This window comes from Parasteatoda tepidariorum, chromosome 6, assembly GCF_982258835.1.
Source record: "Parasteatoda tepidariorum strain Cologne lab strain chromosome 6, Ptep-v5.0, whole genome shotgun sequence".
In the NCBI taxonomy this organism is placed as follows: domain Eukaryota; kingdom Metazoa; phylum Arthropoda; class Arachnida; order Araneae; family Theridiidae; genus Parasteatoda; species Parasteatoda tepidariorum.
The window spans coordinates 17,828,201-17,851,813 of record NC_141760.1 but is presented as its reverse complement, the minus strand read 5'-3'; the positions used below and the strand labels follow the sequence as shown (position 1 = coordinate 17,851,813).

The 23,613-nt window shown below is 28.3% G+C and overlaps 1 protein-coding gene and 3 non-coding genes across 4 annotated transcripts; 2 read left to right on the top strand and 2 right to left on the bottom strand.

Moving 5' to 3' along the window:
• Positions 1–1,863: 1,863 nt before the first annotated feature.
• Positions 1,864–7,654, bottom strand: LOC147807655 (dolichyl-diphosphooligosaccharide--protein glycosyltransferase subunit 4). Its single transcript, XM_087165482.1, has 3 exons — positions 7,468–7,654; positions 5,563–5,694; positions 1,864–1,990 (listed from the first exon to the last, which is right to left on the bottom strand). The coding sequence occupies exon 2, from the start codon at positions 5,691–5,693 to the stop codon at positions 5,580–5,582; it is 114 nt and encodes a 37-aa protein (XP_087021608.1). The 5' UTR covers position 5,694; positions 7,468–7,654; the 3' UTR covers positions 1,864–1,990; positions 5,563–5,579.
• A 3,586-nt stretch (positions 7,655–11,240) lies between these two features.
• TRNAE-UUC (transfer RNA glutamic acid (anticodon UUC)) lies at positions 11,241–11,323 on the bottom strand. Its single transcript has one exon. It is a non-coding gene; the product is annotated as a tRNA-Glu (tRNA).
• Positions 11,324–15,298: 3,975 nt separating this feature from the next.
• Positions 15,299–15,370, top strand: TRNAE-UUC (transfer RNA glutamic acid (anticodon UUC)). The gene has a single exon. It is a non-coding gene; the product is annotated as a tRNA-Glu (tRNA).
• A 4-nt stretch (positions 15,371–15,374) lies between these two features.
• TRNAQ-CUG (transfer RNA glutamine (anticodon CUG)) lies at positions 15,375–15,446 on the top strand. The gene has a single exon. It is a non-coding gene; the product is annotated as a tRNA-Gln (tRNA).
• The last annotated feature ends 8,167 nt before the right edge of the window (positions 15,447–23,613 follow it).

Sequence of the window (23,613 nt, the reverse complement as noted above, 5' to 3'; positions counted from 1 at the left end):
ATATATTATCTTTCCGTGAAGAATTATCTAGGCTTCAGAATAGACAAATACATTAAATATTTTACAAGTTATTAAACTTTTTTAAAAATTGCTAGTTTGGCGACATTTTTCCACCTTGAAGAAAATTATCAAAATCACTGCATTTTTCTCAGTTCAAGTTTTCATGAACCCAGAATACAACATTGGAAATAGTTTTTAAATATCAAAAAATTAGACCCCAAACGCTTTTCATTTCTACAAAACTGTGGCTTTTCTCTCCATACTGGCGTTTTGCACCATTTTCATAATAAGCATAGATAGTGCTAGCTTTAAAAAGGATAAACTTTTCCTAACAGTCAAAAGTAACCAATATTGACACTTTTCGATGACAAAAAATACTAAAATGTTATAAAAATTTAATCTTGTGGATGATTCAAAGAAAAAAGTATTTTTCTCAATAGTACCTATTTACTGAAATATTAGCTAAACACAAATCAATTAGTAAAGAATAAAACAAAATTAAAGCTTTTCTCCTGGTTTAAAAAAACTTCTTTTGAGAATGATAAGAAAGCAAAAAAGAGTACTTAATCAACTGAATGCTTGATACATGCTTTTAGTATTAAAATAAAAAAGTAAAAGAGCACTTGAAAAAATTTTATGTAGGAGAAAAAATCCTTTTTACAAGCTCATAATGCATTTTAGCAATTATCTCAAAACAATTTTCTGTATTCTATAATCATTAATGAGTCAATGCTCAATTATCAGCTCAAAGATTTAATAGACACTTTTAAGGCTAAATGGACTATCGGAGAGGTTAGCTAAAACGATTTAAGAGAAACATATCTGTGAATTTTGGAAATATCAGCAAATGAAAATAGAGCAATATTTTCACAAACACTAATAAACATATATATACGTATTGCTAAAAAACTGTGGTGGTTGTGGGGGGGGGGGACAGTTTAAACAGGAATACACAACATGCTCCAGAATTTTTAGCATTTTTAAAACGTGAATTAATGACATAAACCATATGATTTACTCATAAATGGATTAGTATAACAGCAGATTCTAATTTATTTTTTTTAAATTTTTTTAAATCCTTTGGTTTTGCACAAAGAGCTGCTCAATAGAATCAAATAGGACAAGTTTACTTGATGTGACAACACCTAATAATTTTCATCAAATAAAAGTTAACAAAAAATTTAATGTACAAAATATTTATTTATTCCACAATATTTTTGAAGTAATAAAACCTTTTAAAAATTAAGATACAAATAAGATAATTTCAAAATTTTAATTACTGAAAATAGGCAATTTGCTAATGTTTAATTGCATATTTTACTTTTATGGAAAATGAATAAATTTGCTGATATTTAATTGCATAATACAGTATGCGTAGATAGATTTTTCAACAAAAAATAAGCATCTTTTAAGTGCTCAAAAATTTTTTTAATCACTTTTTAAAAAAAATCATAATTAGGACATATGCAGTACCTAATAAAAAAAATTTCAGATTGCTTAAAGTTCAATTATGTAATTAAAATCAACAAAATGCAAAGACATATCCATTACATTATCATGAAAAAATAACTAGTTTCTTATAAATATTGCAGAGAAAACTATAAAGATCATGTTTTGTTTTATTTTTTTTGTAATGTATGACGATAATCGAAGCAGCGAGGAAAAAATTGAACACTCTTTACAAAACCCGAAGAAAAGTGCACCTTTAAGGGCTTTTAAAAAACTTAAATAAAAAAAAGCACTTTTTAAGAATGCCACGCACCAATCTAATATTTTGGTTAAAAAATACAACTCATAACATAAATTGAATGATATAAGCCTAAATACAAAACGTGGTCATACAACTACATATAAAGAGTCATAAAACTGAAAAATATATTTTATTTACAAAACACAAACTTCATTGATTAAGATGTTTGAAAAAATTGACAACTTGTTCCTTTCCCACATCATTTAGTTTCGGGAAAGCTTTAAGCTTCTGGCCAGAAACCTATAAGATAAAATACTTAATAAATTCATTTGCTTTAAATGTAAATAATCATAAAGTTTTCTTTTAACTCATAATACTGCTGGTCTGAGGATTTTTAAATCTGGACACAGCTCAAAATGTGTGCTTACGAAAACAAACTCAACTTGAAATATGTGTTTACGAAAATGAACATAGCTATATAAGAAAATGGAATAAGCATTTAATTCAATTTTTCAACTCCTTTTAAGAGCATTGTTAGGAATAAAAACTGTACCCAAATAAGTTCATAATACTGTAGCGTCCATTTGTATAACTCACTTGGTACATTTTATTAAATTAGTCTTCTTTTAAAAGACTTTCTTTAAAAGTCAGCAGTTTTTTTTACATGGTTGCCAAAGGTGTTATGAATTTATAATATAGTGATAATAAATTTACATAGGTATTTATTTTAAATTCAATCTATCTTTCAGTGTTTTAAATATGAAAACATAACCTGAAAAGCTACACCTGTAATATACCTTGCTCTTTCGAGCCAGAAGCCCGGGACTTTGCCTCATATTGATTATGCTTCTTAGTGTTTAAATAAATAAGGAAAAGTAAACGCGCAATACAAAAATGAATTTCAATCTAAATTCATCATTGTTTTGTTGATGAATTTAAATTGAAAACTGAAAATTGCTGCTAGTAAACCCAAAGAAGGATTCAAGATGTGTCCAGTTTTGAAAACTCACCGGCTAACTATTGTATTATTCCCTAATACTAAACTATTTAACTATCTATACTTTGTAAAAAACATTAATTTAGCTTTAATTATTAACCCTGGACTACTTTTTGATATTATTCAACAGTTAAATGGTTTATTTCTTCTGTGCAGCTCTTATTACTTTCATGCATAGAAATTGCATATTTCAAGTTTTTCCAAAATTCTTTATATTTTTATTAATGATTCTAGGCTTTTTGGAATATTTTTTTGGGTGAGATGGGTCAACTCAATTTTTGTCTTTGTCCAAAAAATGTCAAATAACATACAAGTAAGCAGAATATATAGTGTCTTTCTGTATAGATTGTGCTATGCATTAAAGAAACAAAACAAAGTGAATAAGACACATATATTCCATTGTTAACACATTATTTGCGCTTTATTCGTGTTGTTTGGCTTCATTCATATGCTATCTTCATTTTTATAAGCCTGAAATTCTATCCTTATATTAAAATTTTAAATAGTTTTCCGTGCAAATTTTTCTTTAAAAATAAACAAATCTTATCTGAAATGTAATCCTCATCAGCATAAGAAGATGATAGCAATGTTCCTACCTTACATTGTAAACCATCAGATGCATAGGGTGCAGAGAGTTATATTTCCAGGATAACAAAAATAGTATAAAGACTTTAATAGCATTATCTCAGTCAAAAAAATAAACATGTTAAAACATATTACAAACATCAAATTTAGCTACACTCTCCAGAAAAACATACATTTCTGGATATTTACAGTATGATATAAGTACAATAAATAAATTATAAGTAGAATTAATCTAAAGCAGTACTAAATGAGTAATCACAGCACCATTTTTAAAAATTTTGTGCACAACAGCACTAAACTATTAGCAAAGCCTCTTGGTAATTTTTTTCAGATCTCTATCAACACAGCAGTTGATCGATTTTTCTTACTTTTCACTTCGTTCATTACTTTAGTTTAGAAAAACCTAGAACGCACCACATGAAGATGATTGCACATTCTGTTTTATCTAACTCAACCCAACTAACCACTCAATTTTTTTGAGGGATATTTACATTATATTTATTTCAATATGCAAAGATTTATTTCGGTGGAGTTGCATTGCTTAGTTAACCGCATTGTTAAATTTCCTCTTTTATATCGACTTGACATCTAAAGTCTAATTTCCTTTTTTTTTTCTTTTTTTGGAGAATTGAGGCATAACTGATCTAGACTTTAAAGTAGCATGGATGTATCCATCTCTAACTTTACGCTCACAAATTTTATTCGAATCATCTCTAGCAACAATTTTACCTTGGGCCCAGCTGAGCTTAAAATTGGCTCAATATGGGACCTATATGAACATCCACTGAGGGACCAATATTGGAATGTGTAGATTTTTTAATACTGGTCCTAGATAGGGCAAATATCAACCTACATACGGCCAAGCTTACATTGGCTGAATAATGAATATAAAACATCAGGTAAATCTGACAACTCTATATAGAGCCGATACTGGTTGTAAAATATCGGGTGAATCGGACAACTCTATATAGGACCAATATCGGAAATTAATGGGCCTTTGCATCCTTATTGAGCCAAGGTTCGTGAATATTGGTCCAATAAGGGCTAAAGTTATTTTGCTGGAAGTTTGACGCTCCTTTTGACAGCCTGGGAGTGGTAGGGAGATTTAGTTGTCTGATGCTAGAGTTAGAACTAATACATGGTTTAATATCTTCACATAAGTCGTGCAGCATTATGGGACCACACAAGAATTCCAATTAGGTAATGATTTCAAAGTCTTCTGATGGTTGAAAAATAATAGTACAAAATTTCTAAAAAAAAATTTCGGCGGGTTTTGCTTTTAAGATCCTTCTTATATACAGCCTAAGAACTTAATTGACACCAGTTAGCTCTCCGGAATGGCACAAAAGTAATTAAAAATTGATGGCAGATATTGTTGGTTAACAGAAATTTAGCAAAGACCAAATTTTGTACTACCAAAGATAAACTTTCAAGCTTCAGATTACTTTGAAATCATTAATTGGAATTCTAGAGTGGCATATCCTCCACTAATGGTATTAGACTTAAATGAAGATGATATTAAATCACTTATCAATTCTGGCTGCATCGCAATTAGATAAATACCAAAGATTCCCAGTCATTCCTAGGGTATGAAAAAGCATATCAAAGAGACAAAGGCTTAAAATAAAATAAGTGACTATGAAGCTAGAGATAGATATATAATATGGAAATGTAACATAATGTAATATTCAAAATAATAGGCAATCGTTAAAATTTGTCTCTCATCTTCATATTTTTAAGAGCTTGGTAACTATTTTGGTGCAAGAACAGACAGATAAACGTTTGTCGGTTCCAAGCCAATGAAAAAGTACCAAAATTTTTTTTTAAAAAAAACAAAAACCTTTTAGACGAAAGAAAACAATTTAGACAAATTGAAATGGGGAAAATAACGTAATTTTATATTAAGCGTAATAGACAGTTGCTAAAAATGTCCTTTATCTTTACATTTTTAACATCTTGGGGACAAGTTTGGTGAAAGAACAGATATAAATGTTTGTTGGGTTTCAAGCCAATAAAGAATTACAAAATTTAAAAAAAAAAAATATTTTAGACAACAGAAAACAATTTAGATAAATTGAAACGCTGAAATATACCACAATTTTATATTAAACATAATAGGCAAATGTTAATATGTGTCGTTCATCATCATCTTTTTTAAAGCTTATTGGTTAAGAACAAAGTCAAATGTTTGCTTGGTTCCAAGTCAGTGAAGGAGTACAAAAAACAAACAAATTATTTGAAAAATTTAGAAAAATATTAACATTTTAATCATTTTTAAAAAAGCACTCACCATCATCCAATGTTCTTTCAATCTGTTTTTTTAGGATTGCTCACAGACACATAATGGTAGATGACTACCAGAAGAAAGAGAGTAACTCCAAGCACATTGGCAAAAATGGCAAGTTGGATGTCGGTAATCATTCTGTAAAATTTTATGTTTATAAAAATACGAAAGAAAAATTTTAATAGATAAAGTTAATGACAAATGTTCTAATTTTAATATACACAAAATAGAGATTTTTTAATTTAAGTGTAAATATAAAACAACTATAGATTTTGCCACTATTTAGCAGCCAAGCACATAATATCATTAAATATCTAAGTTCAATTGGCAAGTTCACTTTCACTGTGAATTGAGTTTTAAACCAGTTAAAGTTTTATGAACCACTGTACCAATTTTTAACGCTAAATTTTCAGTAACTTCGGTACTTTCAGTACTTTTTTTTATATTCAGTACTTTTTTTATATTCAATAATTTTTCAAACTCAAAAGACTTTTACAATTTCAACATTAAATAAGTAACTTTATCTAGCTCTTTTTCATTTTTTTGTGGCTTTGTTTATATAAAATCAAAATTTTAAAAAAAAGTGAGTGACACTTCCAAATCAGTAACTGTTGGTTGCTTAGATTTTAAAAATATATATAGTAACTTTCCAAGTAATAGTTATAAATTTCATTCTGTGTTGTTTAGATTTTTTAGTATATTGAGTGCCACGGTCCAGAAATTGCTGAGATTGGCATATATTTTGGCACAGGTACTGACTGATAAGTCTTCTTTCAGGGTCCCTCAAATTTATAAAAATTAAAGACACTAACTGCACTAAAACGTGTAAAATTGACTTAGACATTATTTTTTATTGACGTAGAAGAAAAAATAATGCAAGTTTTAATGTAGCAATGTTTCTATTATAGTGTTTAACAGAGAGATTTCGGAATCGTGATCTGTGGCAGAATAATCACCAAATCTTGGCAACTTCCAGGCAGCGGCCCACGAAAAACTAAAAAAAAAAATCACAGAAAGGGAGTCACCCCCGAGCAAACATACATATTTTTTTAAAAAATTGCAAGTTTAAAATCTATTTGGTACTTTGGCAATTGTAGTTGATGAGACAGATCACCATACGGAAATATCCCCTTTTCAATGTTAAACTTAATGATTCTAAAATCTCCCCTAGTTACACTTGGGATTTTGTTGTATTAAAAATATAGCAAAATCAACAAAACTATGTTATTTTAATACATTTCAAAATGACAACCAACATTAAATGACAAGATTTAAATTGTCATTTGCTTAGATAGTGCTCTTAGGAAAAAATTAAAGTTCTTTAATATAACATTTAAAGATAAATATTTTGCTGAAGATGGAAATTTCTCCTTTTAAATAAACTAGTATGAATTTGTGAATTGTATTCATTTCCCTCTAACCTTAAATTATTGGACTTTTATTTGCATCAATAAACCAAAGTTTTAAATAAAAGCAAATACAATATACGTAATAAAAAATCCATACAAACAATAATAACATAAACAAAACTATTTAGAATAATATACAAAAGTGTTAAGATCCAACATAATTTAAAATAATAACTAGTTAATATTATTTAAATATTAACTAGTAAACAATTTATTTCATAAACAAGTTGCTATGAATTTGTAAGTTGTACACTTTAACGTTAAATTATTATAAACTTTCAAAAAAAGTGCACCAATAAATAAGAATGCAGCATAAAAGCAAATACGTCAAACTGAATATATAATCTATTTAAACAGATAAAACAGAAACAATTCTAAATTGTATACAATAGTGTAAAGATCCACCATAATTTATAATAATAACTAGTTGAGATTAAGAATTTTAAAAATGGATCAAAAGAGAAAGGTTTTGAAAAAACATAAATTTAAAAAATTATTTTACTTTGAAAAATGTTGCGTTTAAACTTTATCAGTACTATTTAAATCACCAAAGCCGGTGAATATTCTAGTGTCAACAGAAAAACGAAAAAGTTCCAGGACACGTCATTTAACTACTATTATTTACAGTTTCAAAAGTTGAATACGACCGCGATTCTAAACGCGTTAGAAATTCGTTGCGTTCATAATTATTTCAATAAGCAACATTGTTGAAGCTCAAAAAGTTTATTAAGTCTGTTCGGTATTTAAAGTCGCATATTTCGAACGTGCACTGTAGCCACAGGAAGAAGTTAAAAATTTTCCTTTTTCAATATTTAATAAGTTTATTTTTAAAAAACTTATTTGTGAAACTAAAAAATATAGTAAATCGATAAATTTCATTAGCATTAATGTGCCTGAATAATTATAATTTTTAAAAGGAAGGAAATAATGTGAATAAGTGACCTCTATCAGAAAAATATATAACTATTCTATTATATGAGGATCAGTGAGAGTGTTAGAAAAAATATTTGGCGCGCGATCTTATCTTTAAAAATCATTTTTTCCATGGTTTACCACCTTAAAATTTTAATTTACTCTTAAACAAATAAATAAATAATTTTAATGCCCCTTATTTGATTATATAGATAGCAGCACTAAAGCGACTATATTCTAATCCTTTGCCACCAGAACTGTATTTTGTTTACCAAGTTCTAACCAATGAGTAAGATTCCAATTAACCAGTTCATTTTAAAAACATTTCTCAAGGAAAGCAATAAGTAATCATTACAAATGAAGTTCGAAATATATTTATGATAAAGGCACTTTATTTTTGTTGTTATTCAAAATTGTGTAAGACTCTAATTGTACAAAATAATAATTTTAATACCTCTTGTTTCATTGTATAGATGGCAGCACTAATGGCATCATTTTTTAACGTTACCAGTTTGAGAACTAACCCAAGTAAAGCAATGAATAACTCTTGCATTATCATTTTTTCCTGCATCTTGCAAAAAAAACCTTATCAATAATATTATTACATAGTGTAGTGCATTTAAACAGCCATTCGAAACAAAATAACCTCAGAGATGTTTCCCAGAGCGTCTTCAATAGCAGTGCAATTGTGTAACTCTAATGCGACTCAAATAAAGTACCTAGCTGCCTACCTCATAATAAAATAAACTGATTTTTTTTATCGTTTTACCAATTATTATTTTATTTATTAAATAGCATCGTTAAAAAAATTACGTTATAAAAAATATTTTTACTACAATAAAAAGGCCTTAAACATAAAGTAAAATACAATTTGTTTCCCGATAATATCTCCCAAAGTGTAAGGGAAAAAATTCGCGCTCGGTATTTTTCAAAACAATAAAATAATACATTTTCAGGCATGATATAGATCTGTTTTATAGGCTATCATATTTTCATTACATTTTTTTTTTTTTGCTTTTTCATTAATTACATAAAGCACGTTTTTAAACAAATGTTATTTTTCGTTAATTTAAAAGTCACTCAAAATAAAAAGCGCTACAATATTAAACTAAAAATCTGAAAACGCTTCGTTTCTGATTTACCAAAAAAATAAAAACAAATTATTATTCTTTACCGTCATTAGAATCATTACAGTTTTTTTTTTCCTTGATAAACCTACTTCTTTATCGGATAGATATTATTTATAATCTCTCTATAATCTGTCATGAATATATGTATTAAAAAAACACTAAATAAACGTCGTTAATGGTTTTATTATTATTAAAGTTATTCTATGTTCGATAGAACTACGTACTTATAAGACATTGGGATTAGAATTTTTTTTATATAATCTTTTAAAGAATATAATCGAAAGATTTTACATACATAATCTGAGGGGTCTTACGGATGAAGAATCAAATATTTATATCAAAAACTTCTTAAAGGATCCATTTTAGTGAGAAAAAAAATTTAAAAAAAAAGCCAGCTGCCTGAATGAAATTGACCTGACATCGCACACCTGCCATTTCTCCACCTGTCCCTTTTTCTTCTCCATACATTACATGGACCAACAAATGCGGTAACTCAAAATAGAATATCTTTTGAAAATTAAACTACTCTAAGTATAGTTAAAATTAAGTTCATTTTAATAATTAAGTGGCAATAATAAACCATCGAAAATTGCACTTTTATGATTAAAAAATGAGATTGGCAATTCGCACTTCTCGCGCAACCTATGCAATATTAAAAAGCGTGACGAATTTCAAGCATATTTATAGAGGTAAAATTTAATTTCACACATAGTTAGTAAAGAGCCGTGGTGGCTCAGGGGATAGAGCACTCGTACCACAAAGAAGCGATCAAGTTTCGAATCACAGCGACGGCAATTCGATACGAATTCTACACCCGGCTCGTACCAACTGCAGTGCTGACATAAAATATCCTCAGTGGTCGACTGATCATGGGATCTCCTTACTTTCAGACTAACTGTGTGAGGTTTTCATTTCTGAAGCCACGTCCTAATTATATTTTCCACGGTGTCTCAGGGAATAGAACATTCGTCTTCAAATGAGGTGTCCCAGGTTCGAATTCCAGCGGTGGTACGATTTCTGCCCCTGGGTAGCACCGTACACAGTGCTGAAATTAAATATCCTCAATGGCAGACGGATCATGGGTTAGAGTCCTCTTGCCGTCAGGGTAAACATGTGAGGTTTTCTTGATTTTACTTTCCGAGTAACGCAAATGCGCGTTAGCTCCAACAAAAAGTCCTCCACGAAAGCAAATTTCTCCCTATACTTGATCCAGGAGTTCCCTCGTCTTCTGTGTTGGGTTCAAATTGCAAGGATACGGTATTGAACATCGGTTGTCGTAAACTCGAAATTGGATCGAATGTTGTTAATTGGATTGATTTAACGACAGTGACAAAATGAAATAAAATTGTTTATAAAAGTAACAGCAGAAAAAACTGTGCTCCTTCGATTTTTCCTTTTTTCCGGTTTTTTCGGTTCGGTGCTCCTTCGGAACACCGAATTATAACATTCTATTTTATTTTAATGAAAACTTGACATGCAACTGCACTGACGAAGAATCTGAGTGTGACAACATTAAGTTGTAAGTTAAGTTGCACTTTAAAATACAAACTAAGAAAACTAATCTTGTATTCTAATAAAAAATTTTAAGCTCAGAATGCTAATTTTTAAATTATACAGAAAAATATTAGTTATTTCTTTATTTTTGTATAATTTAACTTCGTTATTTACAGTTACACTATTTTTCAAATTATTCATGAAATTTTTAATGGTTTTCTAATCATTCTACACTGTACTAAACAATAGTGAAATTAACGTTCCAAACTCCTTCCTTTTTTTAAGAATTTCAATATTAAAAATACGAGTTTTTCTGAGAAAATATTATTTACGAATAACAGAATGTAAACATACTTTAATCATTTACAATTTTAACTTTTTTAAATGAATAAGAATTCCATATTTTATTTTCATGTTTGAAAAATATAGTCTGCAGTGCAATTGAAAAAACAGCGGAAGGTTTCGAGAAATGTGGCATGACGACTATTTCCGTTCTATTGTCAAGGTTAAAGTAGAATTTAAAAAAAAAAAGGAAATTAATCGATCAAAGTTTATTTTTAAAAACAAATTTTTTTTTGGTCATAGGATTAGCTTATTTGCAAATGTCAAATATATAAAAATCTTAATTTAAATTATTATTAATTTTTATGTTTTTTTTTTGTTGCTAATGTTGATTTTCTATTTTGAAAAAAAAAATGAAGGTTTCTGGGAAAAATTTTAGATAGCAAAAGTGTATAGCTTCCCATGCCGGGAATCGAACCCGGGCCGAACCCGGGCCGCGTGGGTGAAAGCCACGAATCCTAACCACTAGACCACATGGGACTGAAAAGGCAGTTTTGATAATTTTTTCAATTCATTACTTTTATTTTCTTTTTCATTTATTTTTCTTGATTTTTCTTCTTCTTTCTATTCCGTTTGTATAGCATAAATAAAAGTAGCAATTAAGGCTTAATCACCAGTTTTCCTTTAATTCGTCATTAGTTTTGCAGATTTTGAAAACAAATCATATTTTGAAATCGTTTATATTTTTTAATCAAGTTTCTGGAAAGAAATTTTTTTTTTTTCAAACTATACAATTGGAATTATATTCGAAATAAAAAGTAATCGAAATCTTGTCATTTATTAATTGGGTATAATATGAAAAAAACACAACTACTTCGATTTAGTAGGAACAACATATGACGCAATGCTAAACGAATGGAATTTAGTTGTTGTTTATTTAGTTATTGTTATTAGTAGTTGTTGTTATTTGTTTTAGTTGTTGTTGTTTATTTAGTTGTATTTAGTTTCAATAACTTTTCTTTATAATGCAATAAAATCTGGCGAGCAGCTATTTAAACGATCGAACACTTCGTTAGTTTATTTGTACCTTGAAAGGCTCGCAGAAAATGCCGTTCATGGGTTAAATTTAGTAGGAACAACACAACCTGTGACGTAGGCTATATTATACCCAATTCCAAACTGTAATAGTTTTAGATCTTTAATGAATGATTTTAAATTTAATTAGCATTTGTGTTGAATTTTAAAATTTTTAATTTTTGGTAATTTTATTAGAAAACAATTAGGCATCGGTATCTAAAATTTAGTAGGTACACATTTACTGTCGACTGAGAAACGAATGTAGAATTTTATCACCATTTTCTTTGCCTAAGCTAAGACAAAAAATCATGTTTAATTTCTCATCAGGTATGTTGCAAAAACATAAAAATAAAACTTTACTCTTTTTAGATTTTGCGCGAGAACCATTCAAGCAAGTTACGCCCTAACATTTCGTTTTTGTTCACTTCCTCAGAAGACTGAACACAGCTATAGAGACAGAGGAAAAATTCTAAATATGCTTTTAATATTTTTTATTTAATTTTCACAAATAAACTGATTATGTATATTTACTCTTTTGGCATTATCTTTCGATACATGTAAAATACATGACCGCTATCGAATCAGAACTGTTTGTTTCTATATTTTAGATAAGTATCTTAATTTTTATGCAATTAACGTTAAAAAAAATATTTTTTGCGTTATCCAAATCGCTTTTTAACAATTTAAACTGCAATAAGATAAGATTTTAAAGAATCTAAAATCTAAGAAACGTGTTGTTTTAAATTACTTAATCAAAACCACAAATCGCATCATTTTATTGCTTTAAAGTTTGGAGAAAAAATTCGTAGAACTTCTAAAAATTATCAAGAGCTATATCTCCTAATTTAATAAAGTGATCCCTTTATTTTCTTACTTTTTTGAATTGTAATAGAATAAATAATAATATGCTAGTATAATAATGTAATAATATTACATGATCGAAAGTTTGTTAAGGGCAAAAAAACACAAAATAAATATTTTACCTAATATCCAAGATGGCGGGATTAAAGGTCTCTTAAGAACGATAATTCAAGTTTGTTAACTATCAACTATCAGTTTATTTTCAGACCAGTATTCTTCATTGAACGTAAGAACGAAACAGAATTAAAATTCTTATACATCAGGATAAAAAGTGCACTGGGGAAGCACCGGAAAAAAAAGTACCAAAAGAACAATTCAGCAAAAAATTAACTCATTTACTATTACGTAAAAGCAACGGTCCATTCGATTCGGCCTTTGAACTCTAACTTAATTTAATTAAATAGTTATTCTAACTAATAAGAAAAATGCATCAAATTCTCGAAAACGCCATTCGCAGCAAAAATAAATAAATAAAATAATCCACATTTTAATTCAATCAAAACCTACAAGAGAAACAAAATATCGTTAAATGAAGTCATTTTCCAGCCCAAAACACCAGCCTTTAATCTGCAGTTACCATCAGTGAAATGCTGCACTGAATTTTAAATGAAGACTTTCAACTGAATATACAATAATTGCGTGCTGTATGTATGTAAAAGGATCCACCTGAATATGTGGACACTTTTCCTTTTTAACCCTGATATGGTAAAAAAAATAATAAAAAAGTGTGTCAGTGGATGGTTGGGAAGAGGGGTAAAGCGAACTTCCGGTGGTTCCTCGTTTTCCCACGAGCCTTTGGCTCCTTGTGGAGCACCTCACAGGAAACTGATCACGCGTCTCCTAGAGCCATGGGGTCATGTCTTTCATAACATTTTTTTTTTCTTCTTTCCACTGCCTTGTCGCTTATCTGTACTTCACGTATAATTTTATCAAGCCTTTTGGCTATTTTCCCCACCCCCTTTTTTCTTTCAAGTGTTTAAATGGAAGGAACAGTGCTTGTGTTTTGATGAGCTCTTAAAATCTTTTTTATTTGCATTGTTTGTTTTTTTATGGTGCATTATTAACTTTGTCGAAAGCTGATTAATGACGCTTATTTTCTACAGCTTCCGTTCGTTATGAAGTGGAGAGTGTTATGAATTTTTTCTTCTTCATGATTTTATTAAAATTATTTATTTATGAATTTAAGGAAATTATTTATGAATTTAAGGAAATTATTTATAAATTTAATTAAATTATTTATGAATTAATTTAAATTATTTATTTATGCTATTTGTTTTGTTAAATTATTTATGAATTTGAAATATTTACTTATTTAAATTATATATTAATGTAATTTATTTATTCACTATCGTTTTTTTTTATTTATTGATATCAATTATTTGTTAATTAATTTGGGTATATTATATAATTATTTTAAGAAAATGTTAAGTTTATAGGAATATTTTGAAGTTAGCGTATTTTTGTAGTAGTGTTGTAGCTGTTCTATCTTATTTACACCATTTAATTTATTTAAATTATTGTTTGTTCATTTTAATTATTTATTTATGTAGTTTAATAATTTATTTTTGTTAATTTATTTTTTATTAATTTATTCTTATTTATTTATTAACTTTTTTTATTTACTGAGGTCAATTATCTGTTAATTAATTTGGGTATTTTATATAATTATTTTAAGAAAATTTTAAATTTATAGGAATGTTTTGAAGTTAGCGTATTTTTGTATTAATGTTGTAGTTACATTCAGCTGTTCTATCTTATTTACATCGTTTAATTTATTTAAATTATTGTTTGTTCATTTTAATTATTTATTTATGTAATTTATTTTTATTAATTTATTTTTTATTAATTTATTATTTATTAATTTATTATTTATTAATTTATTATTTATTAATTTATTATTTATTAATTTATTTTTTATTAATTTATTTTTTATTTATTTATTAACGTTTTTTTATTTACTGATGTCAATTATCTATTAATTAATTTGGGTATTTTATATAATTATTTTAAGAAAATGTTAAGTTTATGGGAATGTTTTGAAGTTAGCTTATTTTTGTATTAATGTTGTAGTTACATTCAGCTGTTCTATCTTATTTACATCGTTTAATTTATTTAAATTATTGTTTGTTCATTTTAATTATTTATTTATGTAATTTATTTTTATTAATTTATTTTTTATTAATTTATTATTTATTTATTTATTAACGTTTTTTTATTTACTGATGTCAATTATCTATTAATTAATTTGGGTATTTTATATAATTATTTTAAGAAAATGTTAAGTTTATGGGAATGTTTTGAAGTTAGCTTATTTTTGTATTAGTGTTGTAGCTGTTCTATCTTATTGACACCATGCGAACAGGAACGAGATAAAAATAAAAGTTAGTGAAAGTAATAAAGTCATGTAAATTCGTGTTACGAACTTTTCGATATAATTTTTTTTAATTAATAAAAAAAAAGCTTTTTTTCATCTTTTGTTTCACGTATAAGTTTAAAAAAAATCATTATGTAGAAATTCAGATTTCATAATATAAATGCTGTACAAGGCAATATATTATTTTTCTCTCCGTCCGTGAGTCCCATGTGGTCTAGTGGTTAGGATTCGTGGCTTTCACCCACGCGGCCCGGGTTCGATTCCCGGCATGGGAAGAAAGGTTCTATGGTGTAATGGTTAGCACTCTGGACTCTGAATCCAGCGATCCGAGTTCAAATCTCGGTAGAACCTATTATTTTAATTTTTTATACATCCAAATAATCTAAAATTATTTATTCCCAAACTTTAAACAATTTTAATTTATATAAAATTTAAATAATTATTATACAAAATTTAAATCATGTCTTCATTATATGAAAGTTTTTATTCCTCTATTTTTAAAATTTGTTGCGCTTGTGATAATATAGCAAGATGGCTAAGTGAAAAACTGCGATCTTTGTTCTATCGATAAATTAACTTTTAAACCGTTTATATAATAATGTCATGTTATTTTATTTTATTCCTCTATTTTTAATAATGTCATGTTATTTCATTTTATTCCTCTATTTTTAAAATTTGTTGTGATAATATAGCAAGATGGCTAAGTGAAAAACTGCGATCTTTGTTCTATCGATAAATTAACTTTTAAACCGTTTATATAATGTCATGTTATTTTATTTTATTCCTCTATTTTTAATAATGTCATGTTATTTCATTTTATTCCTCTATTTTTAAAATTTGTTGCGCTTGTGATAATATAGCAAGATGGCTGAGTGAAAAACTGCGATCTTTGTTCTATCGATAAATTAACTTTTAAACCGTTTATATAATAATGTCATGTTATTAAAAAAAAAAGAAAAATAGCAATACGATTTTTTAGAGATAGGTTACGTTAGAATAACATTGTACACAGTTCCTTCTTCTTTTTTTTTTTTTTTTTTTTTTTTTTGTGCTACATTTATTTGGCGAGATTTATTACTGATATTTTATTATCGATACATCAAGGAATGGGATTTTTCTTAAAATCACAATTGTTTGAATTTTTAGCTAAGCATCTCACCTTACAACAATTATATTTATAAAACATATTACAGTTGGCCTATTTTTTCGAAAATTTTTCATTATTTTTTTTCTAATACAAACGTTTATTAATAAAAGGGCAGTTAAAAGCAAACTTAAATCGCAATCCAAATCAACCCTTTCTATTTTTATTGCAAAGTGTTTCACTTTTTCTTTCCTATCGATTCAATATATCGCGATTAATGAAGATTCTTACGATTTTTTTCCTTTAGCAACGAAAGAGTCCATCACGAATTCTGTTCGTGCAACATGATGGTCCGCCCAACAGATAGCCTCTTATTTCTTTTTATTTTCTTGGCGTCATTTTTATTTATGTGTGTATTTTTTCCCTTCACCACTTACCAGCTGTAGAGCCTTCCATACACACTAGAAAGAGAAGATATACAACTGAAATCACTTGGCCTTTTTGGCGTAAACAAACGAAAGAGTTCAGGGGGCCCCGATCTGGGGACTCTTGCATTATGAGGACCAGGGAAGTTGAATGTTTTGAAAGCAAAAGAAGGGAATGATGCCAAGGATTCTCTGCTTTGCAACCGACAGCTGTTGACCTGTCGGAAATTAAATGCCAAATCAAACTACAAGCGGCCCTTAGGTGCAAAAGATTCTGTATAGCCTTGCTCTTTTTTATTTATTAAATTTATTTATTAAAAAGAATAATGAAAGACTAATTTTTTTTTTTTTTAAAAGGAAGAAAAGTTTTATCTCTGTGAAGTAATTATTTGGTGGTGTTTCAAAAACTTCTAAAGTAAATTCAATCGAGTAAAATAAAAATAAAAATTATTTTTTCATTTGAAGAATAATAATTGTAGCTTTCCTCTTTTTGGTTTATTAAGTTTATTGTTTAAGAAAAAAATAAGAAAGAGTGATTTTTGTTTTAAAAAGAAAATTTTTCTCTGTAAAAAATTACGAAATCGTTTGAAGAATGCTTAAAAAATTTAGAAAGTTAACCCAATCGAGTAAAATCAAAGAGTTTTTAATTTTTGAATGGTAATAAATAATAATTGTAGCTTTCCTTTTTTGGTTTATTAAGTTTACTGATTAAAAAAAGTAAGAAAGAATGATTTTTGTTTAAAAAAGCAAGTTTTTTCTCGGTAAAAAATGACGTAATTGCTTGGAGAATGTTTAAGAAACTTCATAAATAAACACAATCGAGTAAAATCCAAGATTTTTTCATTTTTGAATATAATAATTGAAGCTTTGCTCCTTTTGCACATTACATTTATTTATTTAAAAATATAAATATTTTTTAAAAAAAAATACCTGAATAGCTTTTGATTTTAAAATTTATTGCATTTCATGGATAATTGTATTGTGATTTAAATTTTCATCAAAAATTTTCAGAAAAACATCGACTTATATGAATAGGGAACTTATGAATTCAAAAAATTTATTTTGTGCATTTGTGTACAAATTTAGTGCACAAAATATTTAGTAAAATATTTTATGTAAGCGTGCGTTTTTCTCCCATTTAAGTGTCAACGTATTAATATATAGTTGAGAGATTTTCCCTTTTAATCTAAGAAATGGATGAACAAATTTAAATAAAACTATGCAATGATCTTAAATTTTAGTTAATTTTTTTAATTTTAAAGGGTAATTATCCCTTTTTTTTTCTTCCTCACTGACTTAAAAAATATTTTATTTTTTGAGAAATCTTTTTTAAGAACAGCCACAACCACTTTTTTACAGAATAAATTATTTAAAATGTTTGAATAAGAAAAATCCAAAATTATGATGCATTTTTGTTAAAAATGAATAAAAAATAATTTATAGGAATATTATTCTATTTCTATTGTCCCGCGTATTCTAGTGTTCGTGACTTTCAGTCACATAGGTTAAGGATCTATTCCCCAAAAGAATTTTTTTTCCTCGTAAGTTTTTCTAATGCAGAACAATTAATTTAAATTACAATTAGTTTAGTTTAATTACTTAATTGAATGTAATTTAGTTTAATTTCAAAATATTCATGCGCATCTAAGCAAACTTGTTAGTCAGCATAATTTTTCATCATTTTTTTAATAATTTGCATTTTATCGATATAATAATTTAATATATCTAAATAGCAATTTCCTTCAGTTATTCCTTTGTGTATAAAACGAAGCCTGTAGCTATAATTTATCCCTACAGTTTTGCTCGTTAAATTAAAATTAGGATACTATTTTTTACTTTTATTTACAATATTTCGAAAAATAAATATTCACAGTGTTTCTAAAATTTGTTGTTTAAAGTATTTTAAAAATTTAAGTTTCTTAAAAGTTATCTCAAACAGTGTTGTTATAAAAACATTTCTGTTCAAAAATGCAAAAACCAATGTTTTTTATCGATCCGAATCACTTTATACAAATCACTGATCTGAATCACTCGATTCGAATCACTTATCTGAATAATTTTTTTTATTGAATGGTCATTTGAATCACTGTTCTGAATCACTTGAGTCGAATAATGATTTGAAAAACTTGATTCAAATCGTTGATCTGAATCACATAATTTGTATAGTAATTTAAATCACTTGATTTAAATAATAAGTCGAGTCACTGATCCGAATCACATAACTAGAGTCAGTAATCTGAATCACTTAATTCAAATCTGTGATACGAATCACTTGATTCGAATAGTGATTTGAATTACTGGATACGATTCACTGACCCGAATTTTTCTATTCGAATTACTGATCCGAATCTGTTGATTTGAACCATTGATCCGATTAATTTGATTCTAATAGTTACTTTAATTACTTTATTTATTTCATTCTAATGGTTACTAAAATTATGATCGAATCATTCATTAGAATCACTTAGTTCGAATTACTGATCAATTACATTATCAATTACTGATTCGAATCACTTCAATGATACTGAAACGAATCAAGCTGTATTAATAGGAACAGCTCTTTATTTATTTATTTATTTTTTAAATAAAAAAGACACATTTATTCAACAAACACACATAAAGTATCAAAAAATTAAAAAACAAAAACTACCTCCTCAAAAATCAACAACTCTCTGATGATCTCGCGCTTTTTTTTTTTTTTTTTTTTTTTTTAATTGATCTCGTTATAGGTTTCGTTTCTTTTATTCATGCTTTTGTTAGCCAGATACTTTTTTAATATTTTTAGACTTTATAATACCAATCACTTCAATTCGAATCACTGCAAATAAGTTTTTATCCTCAATCAGGGCTTAAAATCACAACGTTCACAAAATTACGCGAAGATTTTTCACAATTTCGCAAGAAGTTTGGAACAAACACTAAGAATTATTTTATTGCGACATATAAACAAAATCGAACATTTTAATTCTTATGACGAATTCCTAATTAACGTTATATTTTTTTAAAGCATTTCTAAATCATTCATCTTCTTAGAACGATCTGACTAATAAATGTGGCTAACCAGCATAGTTAAAAAAGAACTAAAAAGTTTTTGTTTTTTTCGGATGCGGCGTCACGAACGACATCCTAACGACATTTTGATAGATGCCTCTCTGACCAAGTGCGATCGTTTTTAATGATCCACCTTTGACCTCAAAACAGGCCTCCACAAGGGTGTTTAATGTCTGGAATAAAAACTTGGAGATCAAATACGTTGTCTTTGGCCTCGAACGACCCGAACCCACGTAGTGAATTTATTCTATTCATATAATCTTGCTAATCGCGCATTAACGCAAGTGCGTTGACCGTGATATGGAAGACGCACGTGGAAAACGTGTTGTTACATGTTCCCCCCAACAAGTTAAAGCTGATTTTGGTGTCCCACACGCGTTCTATACAATTTCTTCTTTTTTCTTTCTTTCTTTTTTTTAAATTTCTTTTGTTTATTTATAAATCGTCATGTGTGATTCTTTTTGGTCAATGCTAGGATTCCGTTCACGAGTTCGAACAAAGATGTCTTGTGTTCGAATTCAATGAAAAATGATTACAGCTGGAACTATTCTCTTGAGAAATAAATATCGTTTGGTCGAGATGGAACACTTGCTTCATTTTTGACAATAATAAGAGCAAGACATGTGATTTTCATCTCGACAAGAATATCATTTTCTGTTAATTTTTATTTTACTATCTGATATTATTTTCTTTTTATAATGGGACAAATTTATCAAGTATAAAAAATTTTGATGAAATTTATTTTTAAAAAAAATTTAATTTTTAAAAACTTTAAGTTTAAAGTTGTTTTTATGTTTGTAGGTATAAAATGTAGAAACAGACGTAAAAGTCGCGTTTTTAAAATTCGATTTCTCCTGAACTATTCGACCGATTTCGGTAAAATTTTGTACTTCACCATTTTAAATTGCATTCTTCAAAATTAAAAAAATTTTATACATTACAAATCAAAAGTTTTTTCAATTATTTTGAAATTAAATAACAAATATTTGCTAAAAGTTATGTTTCGCATCTTTGGACAAACGAATTTTATAATTGTGAGAAAATTGTTTCAATTCAATTAAAAAGTTCTTTATGATGAAATTCCCGTAGAGTAAAAAAAAAACATTAAGGGCTCCAAACCGCTCTCCTAACGGAACTATTGGGACCATATTACCCAGATTGCGGCTCCCCCCGATTTTTTGGGAGTCAGAAATCCGAATCCGTTGAAAAAAAAAGGTGTGTTTATTCAGAGAAAGTACGGTGTGTCTGATTTCGTATCTTAAAATATTGTCTGCACTAATTAATTAACATATTTGAGGTCACCCCCTCGAACCATTTAGATTTAGACCTAGAACGTGAAGATCCGATCATTAAATCAAAAGTTATTCATTGTGGTCTTTTTATTTTTTTGCTCACTGTACATTTTTAATTAATTTTAATCATATTTTGTCAAAAAAAAGTTTTTTTAAGTAAATTATGCGATTAAATATTTCCTTATTCCTAATAACAAGCTTAAACGGTATGAAATAAAGGATGTATGTTTTTACCGTTTCAAATATCAGCTATGGTCAATAATTCTTTCAAACCATGTGAAATTATCGATGAAATATTATTTTAAGATGAACAAGTATTGGAACGAATTTCATGACAGAAAACTTGATTTCTGCTTAGAAATATTTATGCCTAAAATGAAAGTTAATTCATTAATGCTATAAAAAATTCTCTCTCAAAATAATTTAATTAATTAAACTCAAGTATTATTTTTTATCGAGTTTTAATTATTGCATAAAGAAATGATAAATTTTTATTTTTTATGGTATTTTTAGAGTGTATTTCTTCATGAAACAAAATCCCCTAGACTCAAATAATAAGATATTTATCTGCCATAAAACTGTCCAAATGGTTTCTCTAACGTCGAACATTTTTTTATAATCTTCATTGATAAAAAGTGATAAAATTATACCAAACGTCGTTCCATGTACTGGACGATGAGTCATTGAAAATCAATACTTTTATTAAAATTTCTAAGTCTATTACTTATGGACTACGGATTTAATAATTATTTTTCGTACTCAATTCAACTTTATTGATGATTGACCCTGTAAAACTAAGCACAGATGCCGCTAGGGGTTAAATTCATCGTAAGACTTCCGGGTTGCTACTTCCGATTGATTTTCACGCCTCAGCTTAAAAAATCATGCTATCTAATATTTTATTTTATATTTTATAACCGTCGTTGAACAGCCGACCCAATTTTGTGGCTTACGACTTCTAATGTTCAACTCGGTAGCCTTGTCATTTTGAACCCAATCCAGAAGACAAGAAAACTCTCGGATCAAGTATTGGGGAGAAATTTACTTTCGTGGAGGACTTTTTGATGGAACTAGCCCGCATTTGCGTTACATAAAGAGGAAGACCACGAGAACCTCCGACGGTTAGCCTTACGACAAAGGGACTCTAACCCATGATCCGTCTACCAATCAGAATATTTCACGTCAGAACTGTGGTCGGCGCGAGCTGGGTGCAGAATTCGAATCGACCAGCCATTGCTGGGATTCGAACCCGATTCACCTCATTGGGAGGCTAACATTCTAATGATCTGATTTTTACGAACTAAGTACCAAGCAGTACTAACTATATAAAAATAAAAAGTAACAGTAGTATTTCACGTCACCACTGTGGTCTGTGCAAGCCAGATGCGGATTCGTATATACCAGCCATCGCCGGGATTCGAACCCGGTGCCCCTCATTGGAAGGCTAATTCTCTATCCCCTGAGTCATCACGGCTCACGCCAACCAATATATATCAAAACATAATTAAATTGTAAGGTTTGCCATGTTTTGAGTGTTATCCCTTATTTGGCTATAGTTGTGCAAAATATCACTGCTTGTAATTTTTTGGGTTGCATCATAAGCATGTTTGCGGAGTTCTTCGAATACATTTATTCACATTTAAATTGAAAGAACACGTTATTTTGTACACGCCATCCAATATTATTGTATTTGTAGTGTGTACAAAATAACGTGTTCTTTCAATTTAAATTTCAACGAAACAAACAACAAATGTATTCGGAAAACTCAGCAAGCATGTTTATGATGCAACCCAAAAAATTACAAGCAGTGATATTTTGCGCAACTATAGTCAAATAAGGGATAACACTCAAAACATGGCAAACCTGACACTTTATTTATGTTTTAATATTATTTTTCTTAAATTTGATTTAGGCTTACAATCAGATAAAATTTGTAAATTACATGGAACTCTTATGAATGTTAAAATTATGCGTAAATTTCAACACAAATTACAATAATAAAGCTTCCCTGAATATTAAGCCTGTTCACGCATCGCCTCGTAAGCATACCATAAGCGGAGGGATACACCGGAAGTTTTCTAAATTTCTTCCGGTTTTCGGAAGCTTGTTATTGTTTACATTCAAGTTTTTCTCTGACATAAAATAGTATTGGATAAAAAGTTTGGTGATGTCATAATATTACCCACACAATTTGCCCTTTGAAATCATATTTTCTTCAGTCATTTATAAATCTGTTTACCACCAAGATGTGCACAATAACTTTAAAAAGTAAATAATGTCTTATGATACCTAATCTAGAATTATAGCCGGAAATTGTAAATATCGTTTCTTGACTGGAGCAAACATACATGCATGGTAGTAACCAGGACTTCTCTTATCTCGTTGATATGAAAATTAATTGCAAATATTTCTTATTGGATAGAACAAACAGACTCGATTGTACTCAAGACTTCAATTAATCACATACTATTTACCCGGAAATAAATTGCAAATATCTTTTTTCAGATAGAGCAAATATAGGTCTCTAGACCCGAGGCTCACAAGCTGTGCTCCGCAAAACTTTCCCAATTTTCCGCAAAACATTTCCCAGTTTTCTGCAAAACATTTTCCAGTGCTCTGCAAAACATTTACTTCTATTCCTCAAAGAATCTTCAACGCTCAGCAAG

Coding starts and splice junctions, on each gene's coding strand:
- LOC147807655 (XM_087165482.1), bottom strand. CDS start 5,693: ATGATTACCGACATCCAACTTGCCATTTTTGCCAATGTGCTTGGAGTT.